Below are 12,592 nucleotides of genomic sequence, written 5' to 3' on the forward strand. Positions count from 1 at the left end.
GAAACTGCCAGCCGAGATCACAGGCTCTAAGGCTGAGGCAGGAGGAGGGAAGAACTGGAAGGAAGAGAGACTGGTTAGAGGGAAAGAGGCTTGGGAAGCAAACAGCAGAAAAGAAACTGTTCATCACACTAACAGAGAGTCAAATGACGGTGGAGATGAGGACAGAGAAAGACAAGACTAAGAAAGCCAAAAAATACAAATAGAGCGAAAAAGGAAAAAAAAATGCCAAGAAGAGCATCCATCGGGAGAAATGAAGAGAATGAAAGTTTTATGCTGCAGAGCCGTACTATGCTTTTCCGGCACAAAATTCTCTCGCTGTTTTTAAGCCCTTTTGCATTTGCCCGCCGTTGACATTAAGAGGCATGTTCAGCGGTGCTCGCAGCATCTCCTTTTCCTTCTCCTCTTCCTCCTCATCTTCCTCCTCCTTCTTTCCCTCCTCCTCCTTCTCCTCCCATCAGCAAGAAGACAAACCGAGGACAGTCTTGAAATACCGAAATTTCCTTCTCGGGATTTGCCAGCGCCGCGTTGCGCCAAGACTGTCGGAATAAAGGACGCTGACTATTGTATTATTATTTTATTAATTGGTCAGTGGGAAGATTACAGATGAGGAAAGGGGACGCCTGTCACCCTTCCTGCGCTAAGATTGAAAAATGAGGCTGAATTGCGGAAAGCCCTAAAATGAAGCAAAAGGAATAAGATTTTTAAGGACAGAAAGCCACAGGAGCCCCCTCCCCCCCACTTAGCTCACTTTTATTTGTGTGTATGTGTGTGTGTGTCTCTGTGTGTGTGTGTGTGTTTTCCTTGTGGTGGGGGAGGTGATCGGGTAGCTGACTGGCTGCGGGAAGCTGCTTCCTTTCCCTTTGGAGATGATTGTGCTATTATTCTTTGCCTTGCTCTGGATGGTGGAAGGAGTCTTTTCTCAGCTTCACTACACGGTGCAGGAGGAGCAGGAACATGGCACTTTCGTGGGAAATATTGCTGAAGATCTGGGCTTGGACATTACAAAACTTTCGGCTCGCAGGTTTCAAACGGTGCCCAACTCGCGGACCCCATATTTGGACCTCAACCTGGAGACCGGTGTGCTGTACGTGAACGAGAAGATCGACCGCGAGCAAATCTGCAAGCAGAGCCCCTCCTGCGTCCTGCACCTGGAGGTCTTCCTGGAGAACCCTTTGGAGCTGTTCAGGGTGGAGATCGAGGTGTTGGACATCAATGACAACCCCCCTTCCTTCCCGGAGCCGGACCTGACTGTGGAGATCTCTGAGAGCGCCACACCGGGCACCCGCTTCCCCTTGGAGAGCGCATTCGACCCAGACGTGGGCACCAACTCCTTGCGCGACTACGAGATCACCCCCAACAGCTACTTCTCCCTGGACGTGCAGACCCAGGGGGATGGCAACCGATTCGCCGAACTGGTACTGGAGAAGCCGCTGGACCGAGAGCAGCAAGCGGTGCACCGCTACGTGCTGACCGCGGTGGACGGGGGAGGAGGGGGAGGAGGAAGTGAAGGAGGAGGCGGCGGTGGGGGAGGGGTCCTGCCCCCCCAGCAGCAGCGCACCGGCACGGCCCTACTCACCATCCGAGTGCTGGACTCCAACGACAACGTGCCCGCCTTCGACCAACCCGTCTACACTGTGTCCCTACCAGAGAACTCGCCACCGGGCACGCTCGTGATCCAGCTCAACGCCACAGACCCAGATGAGGGCCAGAATGGCGAGGTCGTGTACTCCTTCAGCAGCCACATTTCGCCCCGGGCGCGGGAGCTGTTCGGGCTGTCGCCGCGCACCGGTCGGCTGGAGGTGAGCGGCGAGCTGGACTATGAAGAGAGTCCGGTGTATCAAGTGTACGTTCAAGCCAAGGACCTGGGCCCCAACGCCGTGCCCGCACACTGCAAGGTGCTCGTGCGAGTGCTGGATGCTAACGACAACGCGCCCGAGATCAGCTTCAGCACGGTGAAGGAGGCGGTGAGCGAGGGCGCGGCGCCTGGCACAGTGGTGGCCCTGTTCAGCGTGACCGACCGCGACTCAGAGGAGAATGGGCAGGTGCAGTGCGAGCTGCTAGGGGATGTGCCATTCCGCCTCAAGTCTTCCTTCAAGAACTACTATACCATCGTGACCGAGGCCCCCCTGGACCGAGAGTCGGGGGACTCCTACACCCTGACCGTGGTGGCTCGGGACCGAGGCGAGCCGGCGCTCTCCACTAGTAAATCCATCCAGGTACAAGTGTCAGATGTGAACGACAACGCACCGCGGTTCAGCCAGCCGGTCTACGACGTGTATGTGACCGAGAACAACGTGCCCGGCGCCTATATCTACGCGGTGAGCGCCACTGACCGCGATGAGGGCGCCAACGCCCAGCTAGCCTACTCGATCCTCGAGTGCCAGATCCAAGGCATGAGCGTCTTCACTTACGTGTCCATCAACTCTGAGAACGGCTACTTGTACGCCCTGCGCTCCTTCGACTACGAGCAGCTCAAGGACTTCAGCTTTCAAGTGGAGGCCCGGGACGCCGGCAGCCCCCAGGCTCTGGCTGGTAATGCCACAGTCAACATCCTCATCGTGGACCAAAACGACAACGCCCCTGCCATCGTGGCGCCTCTGCCCGGGCGCAACGGGACTCCAGCGCGCGAGGTGCTGCCCCGCTCTGCGGAGCCGGGTTACCTGCTGACTCGTGTGGCCGCGGTGGACGCGGACGACGGTGAGAACGCCCGGCTCACTTACAGCATTGTGCGGGGCAACGAAATGAACCTCTTTCGCATGGACTGGCGCACCGGGGAGCTCCGCACCGCGCGCCGGGTGCCTGCCAAGCGCGACCCCCAGCGGCCTTACGAGCTGGTGATCGAGGTGCGCGACCACGGGCAGCCGCCGCTGTCCTCCACCGCCACCCTGGTGGTGCAGCTGGTGGATGGCGCTGTCGAGCCCCAGGGCGGGGGCGGGGGTGGGGGCGGGGGGTCAGGGGAGCACCAACGCCCCAGCCGCTCAGGCAGCGGGGAGACCTCGCTGGACCTTACCCTCATCCTCATCATCGCGCTGGGTTCGGTGTCCTTTATCTTTCTGCTGGCCATGATCGTGTTGGCCGTGCGTTGCCAAAAAGAGAAGAAGCTGAACATCTACACGTGTCTGGCCAGCGATTGCTGCCTCTGCTGCTGCTGCTGCGGCGGTGGGGGCTCGACCTGCTGCGGCCGCCAAGCCCGGGCGCGCAAAAAGAAACTCAGCAAGTCCGACATCATGCTGGTGCAGAGCTCCAACGTACCCAGCAACCCGGCCCAAGTGCCGGTGGAGGAGTCCGGGAGCTTTGGCTCCCACCACCACAACCAGAATTACTGCTACCAGGTCTGCCTGACCCCTGAGTCCGCCAAGACCGACTTAATGTTCCTTAAGCCCTGCAGCCCTTCTCGGAGTACGGACACTGAGCACAACCCCTGCGGGGCCATAGTCACCGGCTACACAGACCAGCAGCCCGACATCATCTCCAACGGAAGCATTTTGTCCAACGAGGTAAGGCTGAAGCGAAAGGACCATCATCTCTCATCTCCTCCATCTGAGAGCCTCCTCTAGCCTGGCACTTGTATCTCTGGTGCACTGTATATTTATTTTTAGTATATTAGCTTATTTGTATCTTTGTAGGGGTAAGAATGGGAGGGGGGGTCACCCTCTCCCACCCCTTCGTGTGTAACCTAAACTTGTTGTTCCCAATTTTCTGCGCTCCACCCCTCCACTTTTATTTTCATTCCCTCCCCTTGGTGCTTTGCCACCTTGAACCTTCTTTCTTCCTTCTGGCATCTTTCCTTTAAAATTCTAATCCCTCTCAGTCCTTTCCTTTCTCAGAAATCTGGGAGTAAGGGGGCAAGGGGGCGGGGGGTAGAGGGACTTGCTGGCACTGGCAAAGGTCTTTTTCTCTTTGCATTTGTCCCAGGCGTTAATAAAGTTAATTGTTTTGCCCTGTTTATCGATGCTTTCAGTCGCGTGTAAAAGTAAGTTATAGATTGTTTAACTTTGCACAGTTGTCTAAACTCGAATGCATGTTGTAGTGAATGAGTTATCAGATCCATGTCCTCTGAACTCGAGTTGCAGAAAAGCCTTCAGTTCTGCTCTGGACAGCGTTTACAGACGCTCTTGAAGTCGAAGGCCCACACAGTGTGAATTTGAATGAAGTTGTTTTGGCACAAACCCCTGTAAGCTTAAACTAAATAGAAGGCGTAAACAATTGTCTTAAATATATCTTTTAGCTAATAATCACCTTCTTGCCACTGTGTTTGATAAATCATTGCTGTCGGCATTCTTCATCAAAGAATTTGGCTTGTCAGTTCTGATTTCTTCTTAAAAGATGGAGAAGTGGCAAAGTTGGAAGGAGGGAGGGAGAGGGAGAACAGAGTCGATTTATGTAAAAGAAAGTTTGGACCAGAAGAGGTGTGTGGGTGGTGGAGGCTGGGAGGAAGATGCAGAGGGTCTTTGGAGGGGGAAAGATTTTGGTGGAAGGATTATGAAATATTTTCTTGACAGGTTATTTTATTTATTTGAGTTTTAGATATTATTGACTTTCATGAATATTTGTACAGCTCATTTGTATCTTAAGCACATTTTGAAAATAAACAACAAAATAATTCCATAAAATATCCAAACTTTTGGCTTATTGAGCGTGCTGTTTTTCTTGTGTCAACCAGTATGCACCAAAACACCTTTTTTTTTTGAGCCATTGAGAGAAAGACTGCAGAGTATAACTTTGTTGACTCCATTAGAGACGATAGTTTATGAGTCCCAGCTATGAGGTCACTTGCATTCTCTCCTTAAAAACACCCACACATTTAAAATTGGCCTTTTATTTCTGTAATGCTTTTTAACATTTACTAAAAATCTAGAGTGAAGTGTCTTTCCATATCTCCCTGCCCTTACCCAGCAATCAGGCTGAAGTCTTAAGACAGCATGGAAATTCATAAAAATGTCCACAATTTCTTAAGCTAGAATTAGTTCCTAACCTTAGAAGCAGACTATTCCTTAAACCCTTAGCATTCAAATGCTCTTGATTTATTTATTTTTTTTCTAGACTAAACATCAGAGAGCAGAACTCAGCTATCTAGTTGACAGACCTCGCCGAGTTAACAGGTATGGACTCCTTTTTTTTTTTTTTTTTCCTGGCTTGGTGTATGGACAATTTACTACCTAATAAAAGTAGGAATTAGGTATATAACTCAATATTAAAATATAACACATATAAAGTATTTCCAATTAAGGCAGGACATAAATACTAATTATATTGGGTTTCCTAGATAATACATAGAAAAATATGGGTATATTTCATTTATATACAACTTAATATATTTGAATATTTTGTCAGTTTACACTCCTACACTGCTTTTGATCGTCTTCATAACTGTTCCAGTTTATATATATATGCATACATCTACTGTATAAAAATTATATAAACACATACTTAGCTCCCATCCTCGAATGATACCTAAACTTTACATGCCTTCAGTGCTCACGCTGACTGCCGATGCTCAATTTTAAAGAGTTAGGCTTAAGTTTATGAAAACGAGCTTCATGCAGAAATAAAGCCAACTGAATCTGCAGCGCCATTGGTGACCATGTGGTGGCAGAAGAATGTTTCTGTGTTACTTCACCTTTTTTATTCTAATATTCACATTTTTGTACTTCTAGTTCTGCATTCCAGGAAGCCGACATAGTAAGCTCTAAGGACAGTGGTCATGGAGACAGTGAACAGGGAGATAGTGATCATGATGCCACCAACCGTGGCCAGTCAGCTGGTAAGTGTGATCAAAGGGCACTCTAAATGCTGATTTTTATAGTTTTTTTTTTCTTTTTTCCCTACTAAATCTAGAAAAGATCATGTCCTAGGTAATTTCTTTTGTAAATTTAATGTTGGTAGCTCTTTAGAAAGACAGTGTCACCCTATGTTAATAACTGTATAGTCAAGAGGATTATAAAAATTCAATGTTCCTTTGGAGAGTTCAAGTTAGAAATTCCTTGTGGAATATGTTAGAATGTGAAATATATATTTTTTCTTCCTTACATAATGTTCTTTAATGGAATTATATCTCATGCAACATGCCATAGATCTCTCACCTGGACCAGTCCCCTATCTTCAGTCAATAAAGGTATTATTAGACTTATTTATGGATGAGGTAACTGAAGATGAATGAAATTAATTCGCCTATATAAGGTCACAAGGAGATAAGTGGAGGACTGGGGACGAAAATCCAAATTTCTTGCTTTCTAGAACAAGTCATTTTGCATGTCACCAAGTACTGAATGAGAGAAGAAATGGTGATTAAAAGTCACAAGTAGGTTGAAACTGGGATTCCCAGTTCTGGGTTCTTAGGCTTCAGGACATTAGTAAACATTTGACAATGTATGTTTTTTGAAGTATCCTAGGTTTCCTCCTATTTTCAACCAGAGTCCCTGATCTGTCACAAAGTTGGACTCTGTATTTGTATGTGGGTTTAATGATAGTCACTGATGAGTTGTCACAGTGTGATACATATTTTTTATTTTATATACTTTACTTTTTTCTGTATAAATTTAACCTTCACATTTTATAGGATCCTGATAACTAATTACTAATATGTAAAGGAAACACTTAGAAATAAAACAAGGAAAATAATTTCATAAAGTTTGGGTTATCTTTCTGCTTCCTTTGCACTTCAACTATAAAGGGTGTTTGTTGAATTTTTTTTTTCCTTTACTTTTTCTTTTCTGATTAAGTTTTGTGTTGATCTGACCCATGAGGAAATGGAAAGGCAAGTCAACTTTTGTAACTTCTAAAAATGTCTGTCATTGGATCTTCTTGGATTCAACTCCTTTTGCTTGAGATTTGACCTTTATTTTGGTTAACGACAAGCCCAGAGTGAGAGGGTCCTTATTTTCAAGATATTATTGGTCCTCGACAGCACCCATTCCTCAACACACTTGGTGGACCTCTGAATGGTGCTGAAGCAGTGTGTCAAAGGGCCGTCTACGCCCCATGGTCACCTGGCAGCAGTGGTTGCTGCAAGCCTATCACTGGGCTAATGTGTGCTGTGTCTGAGGCTGCCTTAGGCTTGGGAAAGAGGGGAAAGGCTGCTCAAGGGTCTCTTTATATTGCTGCAAGTCATTAATATGCAGACCTAATGAGACTTGAGAACTGCCAAGAATCCCCGGAGGTCCCTGCCCCTTGCGGGCCTTCACGCTAAGTGAACAGAGAATCTATTTAGTGTCTGGGAACCTGACAACAAACCAGATCTTGCCAGAAGTTTATATCTGAGTACAAAGTCCCTTTCATTTTTGGCCTATATATGGCATATGATTTATTGTTCTCTTTAAGAAGCTATACTTTTAGAATCATGCATTCTTATTGTTTTCTCGAAATTTTTAACTTAACAGATCAGCCTTTTAATACCTTTAAAGCAAAATACTTAATGTTAAGAAAAATTCTATTTGCTGCATGCTTCCTAGGATGCATTTTATTCTTTGCCCACTCCCCCACTTTGTTGTTGTTGTTACTTTTTTTTTGTAGCACTCCAATCTCAATGAACATTTCAATTAGTTTAGTCCCTCAGACATAATGAGCTGTAATAACCTAACCGAATAAAGAGAAATGAATAAACATCTGCAAAAAGATCTAAATTTGGAAGATGGATGGGAATATGTTTTCACCAATGTGCCTTTCCAGTAGCTGTTTTATGTCACAGGCACTCCAGTGTTGCCATTTTGGTAATGTCTCTTTCAAATTATTTGAGATGTTAAAGCATCAAAAGGAAAATTAAAATGCTAAATTGTGTGCTGGAAAACATTTTTTAAAAGTAAGGCAGTTTTTATTTTTCTTGATCAAAATGGCAAAATGTTTTCCTATCTTTAAGTTTTTAAACATGTGAAAGCAGCATAGAATTTACAATCTATTGTGTATTTCATTAGCAGTTATAGGGCAGCCACTACATATCGGGCACAAGAATAGCTATTTTGGAATTGTGATAACTTGTATTAAGAAGTAATCACACCCTGTGTGCTGAATTGCAATCAAATGTAATATGTCTAACTTTATTACAAGAATGATTTTGAATGTTTTCTGTTTTTAAGTATAAAACTCTAAATGCAGAGAATTAAAATGCACTTAATGATTTCTTTCCAGTCCATACTTTCCAGTCCATAATGTTGTGTACTATAAACCTCACACCAAGTAGCTAGAATATTTTCTAAAAGTTAAGCCCATTTCAGGGAAACAAGTAAATCTGTTTTATTTCCTTGAAAAGCCAGGTATTATTGATCTTGCAATTTTGCAATATTTAGGAAATATTTATAGCACATTTATTTTCAGGTTTAGGTATGAAAACATTTCATACTAATAAGCAAATCCCACTTAGCTGGATTTTAAGGGGAAAGGATTAGATTATCAAGGAAAAATAACACTGGAAAGATACAGATTCTGATTTCTCTCTTTTAGTTTGTACCTCATTCCATAATGCATTTTACACACGGTCTAACTTAGTGCTTCACCTGTTCAAGCTTCCTAACTTTTTCTTTGCTCCCACTCTCTTTTTCTATGTTAGCATTACTTTGTATGCATTTATTTAGATATGCCATCTATTTATTCTTCTATGAATAGTTTTCTTTTTTGTTCCCCCTCCCCTTGCCTTTCCCCTTTCTAAGCCATTTGCAGTCAGCAATCTTGTTCATAGAAGGGCTTTAAATACCGAGGCAGCTGCACAGAGAATCACATAAGCTTTTTCAGTTTTCCACTGCACCTGGCTCCATGTGTGAAATTCTTCGGCTTGACCACTGCTCTGTGGCACTTTCTTTCTATAGCCTTGTCAAGGTGCTTTCCGTTTTTTTTCAGTGCACTATTGATGTATTGGTTAGATATGGCAGAAGTCCAAGGAGATGTGGTAAATGCATGCATAAATCATCATAAGTGGAAAACCTGATTAATCACAGCTTAAATAGCCAAAAACGCCAAAGTAGACTTTAAAAAATGTAAATTGTCAATTTTGTTTATTATATAATTACATTAAAATATAGGCTTTTCTAATTTAGAATACTGATACACATTTTTAGCTGTATATTCTTAACATTTTACTATTATTGGGGTTACATCTAAGGAGATCTATTAAGTTGTAAGAAGTTGTTTTGTTTTTTTACATTTATTAAGTACTGACCATGCACATAATACTAGGATTAATTTTGAATATATTGTTAATAATTGTTCCTTCCTAAAAATACATATGTTTAAGAGAAAAACCCTAATAAGTGATTCTGTTAATGTTACTTCTTATAGTTTAACTGAAAATTGTCAAATTGCTCTTCTCGTTAATTTTTCTTTCAGTTATAAGGGAACTTATTTATTTCTTAACTGATTATTATGATATCAGTACATGATACATGGTCAAACTTTGACTATACGTCAAAAAATAAAGTGATTTCAATTGTCAGTATATTCAAAATGACAGATAAATTATATACGTGAAATATAATAAGCCATTGAGCAGCTACTACAAACAACAAGAGAATTCTTGACTTATAAATATAAATTTTCCTTTCCCAACTCAAACAAGAATTTAGACACTGGCAAATTAGCTTTTGACTTTATAAATAAAGTGAATTTACACCATTATTTGCCAAAGCTTATTCAAGTTACTGGTAAAAATCTGAGCTACAACTTGGTAATGCGGAGAGATTTATAATTGGAAACTTATATGGAGATATATATATATCTCCATATATATATATATATATATATATATATATATATATATATATATAACATATCAATGGAAAATGGAGAAAAACTATAAAGATTTTGTAAGTCTCGAAAGGGAGAAAATTTTGATATATGTGTTTTGAATTTTCATGATTGAATTATGTTGATAAATATCTGCTTCCAAACCATATTCTCCTAATAATTATAGCAATTTTTGTGGTTTTAATTAATAACTCAGTTTTCCATTTTTAAGTTGTTAGAGGATGAAATTTTCTCAAAAAAATTGTGTTGATTTTCTTTAAAATTAATTTATCCTGTCTTAAAAAAATAAACGTTTTTTTATGCATGTGAAAGAAATGTACACATGATTTTGTATTATTACATTCATCAGAAAACAGCACAAATTGAATACGAAAACAATATTTTTGAAATCACAATTTGTTTTCAGTGGTAATTTTACTGCCTCTGACTATAGGGATAAGTTACTTGCCAGTTAAAAAAGATGCATTTTAAAATTTGTCTAAATATATCTATGCTTAACAGGCAGTCTATCACTTCAGCTGTCATGCCTGGTAGTACAGATTATTTTTGAAAAAGTGGAGAAAATAAATAAGTAGGAGAAGAAATTTCAAGTAAAATATATATGCTGAGATATTTCTTAGAAATTACCATAACTTCAACACTGAGGTTTGGCCTGTATTTTTCTGGTATACAAATCCCACAGGTTCTACAGGAAAAACATTTGATTGAGGGAAAAAAGTTAAATTTATTTTCTCTTGGGGCTTCAATTTGAGCCATTAAAAAAATTTCAAGAGCAATGTGAAAGATGAGCATTTTAATATGTCACATGGACTGTAATACCTGTTATTTCTGTGCATCATTTATCATAGCAAAACTTGAATGTATCTCTGCTTGTTTGACCACTTAAATAATATATTTAACGGGGCTAGTGATAAATGAAAAGAGACAAAACAATGTTAGTCTTTCAATGGCTCCCTAAGGTGAGGACCAGTAATGGGAAAAATTTATTTGGATCTCAAACTATATATCTAAAAAACAAATGAAAAAAACTCAATTTTCAATGAATGTTTCCATTACTTATTTGAAATTTATTGATGTACTATTTGTGTTATTTAAAAAATGTTTCTAGGATATTACCCTCATAAGAAATTTGTATGCTTGCTTTAGCAGTAAAACTGGTAAAACACATTCATCCATAATTTGTGTCACCTTATCTTTCATTCTAGTTATATAAAGCTGTGTGTTATTATTATGGGAATTCCACTTTAAAAGGATTCGTTCATAAATTTACTAAGAACATTACTTACACATTTTTTTCCCTTCTGTCAAATAACATTGTCCTTCCAACAAAAAACTTTATCATATCTCTCCACTTTTTTTGTTATGCACATGATATACTTTTTGTATAGGTTCTTGACTCATGAGAACTTTATTACATCACCTAGAGCTTCTAATAATTAAGAGGCAGAAAACCATACAGTTCAAGAGGACGAAATGGACACAACTGAGTACAAACTACCCATAAAAACAAGTTCTACTGAAAGTAACTTCGAACATAATTAAATATCTGAATAATAATGTTGAGAAAATAGTTTATGGAATTTTTTCTGTGTGAGATTATCATGTGTATAATTATAGGAGTACTTGGGTATAGGTCCTCGAAAAGATCGAAAGATCGTTAATAGTCTCATGTGATATATTTAAAATGCTATTTCTCAGTCATGGGAGGAAAAAATTGTATTAACTCCAAATTTTGCATTAGGTACTCATGTTTATCAAGATCCAATAATACAATTCTATCTTAATATTTGAATTAATTTCATCCACTTCAAATTTAATATAACTTGAACTTATTTTTAAAATAAGTAATTGCTCATAATAATTTTACTCTTAACGGTAGTTCCAGCTATCAAAAAAGCCTCCTCTTCCTCCCCACACACACATACTGCAAATAGGGAGCATTTATAGTGTAGTGTGTCAAAATACAAATCTCTCTGGTTTTCTCAATAGTTTCTACCTACCTGGTGTGTCAATGTGTATCGGGGCTTTCTTTCTCCTCTTCTCTTTTTCTTTCTACCTATCTCCTTGAGGAAATAGGATAAAGAACTGAACTTCTCTGGTGTCTAGGGAAACACTGACATATTTTACTTGTGGTTCTTAGTCTGGTTCCTTATCCTGCCTTCAGCTCACGTTTCCTTTCCTCAACAGTTCACTGATCAGTAATTTATTTCCAAGCTTATGCATGACAACTATCAATGGAATGTTATAATCGAAGTCAGACTTGGCATTATACATAGTTTAATTTAAAATTTAAAAAGTCATTATAAAGTGAGATTAATATATGACAAGAAGCTTGGTGTTATTTCTTTAAACATAATTTACTTAATTTTAACTGTCCTTATTTCAAAATACTTATGGATAATCTAGAGGGTTAGTAATTTTGAAAATAATTTTTATTTTATACACACAGATGTTAACATACAAAACAAATAAATCAGTATGTAACAGAATACCATTAGGAATTTAAAAACTAAAACTTGCTCGAGAGTTCAAATCACTCATGATATTTATAGAACAATCAAGAGTGTTCATTAAATAAATAATACTCTGTCAGTTAAACAAACAAACAAAAATATCCCTCGTTTTTCCAGGCTAGGCAAGCATTCGAGTTTCGCATGTATAGACCATTAGTACTTTGGTTATTTCAAGTTGCCATTTTAAAATATATTCAATAAACATGTTACTCTGTTTAGAAAAACATTAGAATACATTTTTGGTTTATGTACTTGTTTTTCTGCATTAGTGCTAATTATCAAATGAATATTAAATAGCGTTCTATTGTGCTCAAATGTGCTATGCTTTGCTTAAGGAACTAAATGAG

General features: G+C 40.3%; 1 protein-coding gene across 1 annotated transcript in view; it reads left to right on the forward strand.

Moving 5' to 3' along the window:
* Window positions 1-15: 15 nt before the first annotated feature.
* PCDH10 (protocadherin 10) overlaps window positions 16-12,592 on the forward strand; it is a 42,068-nt gene continuing 29,491 nt past the window's right edge. The window contains exons 1-3 of the mRNA XM_033135260.1: window positions 16-3,497; window positions 5,044-5,102; window positions 5,658-5,764. Coding sequence (XP_032991151.1) covers window positions 867-3,497; window positions 5,044-5,102; window positions 5,658-5,764 — 2,797 coding nt within the window. The 5' untranslated portion in view covers window positions 16-866. The remainder of the gene's footprint in view (window positions 3,498-5,043; window positions 5,103-5,657; window positions 5,765-12,592) is intronic.

Source organism: Rhinolophus ferrumequinum, chromosome 18 (genome assembly GCF_004115265.2).
Source record: "Rhinolophus ferrumequinum isolate MPI-CBG mRhiFer1 chromosome 18, mRhiFer1_v1.p, whole genome shotgun sequence".
Taxonomy (NCBI): domain Eukaryota; kingdom Metazoa; phylum Chordata; class Mammalia; order Chiroptera; family Rhinolophidae; genus Rhinolophus; species Rhinolophus ferrumequinum.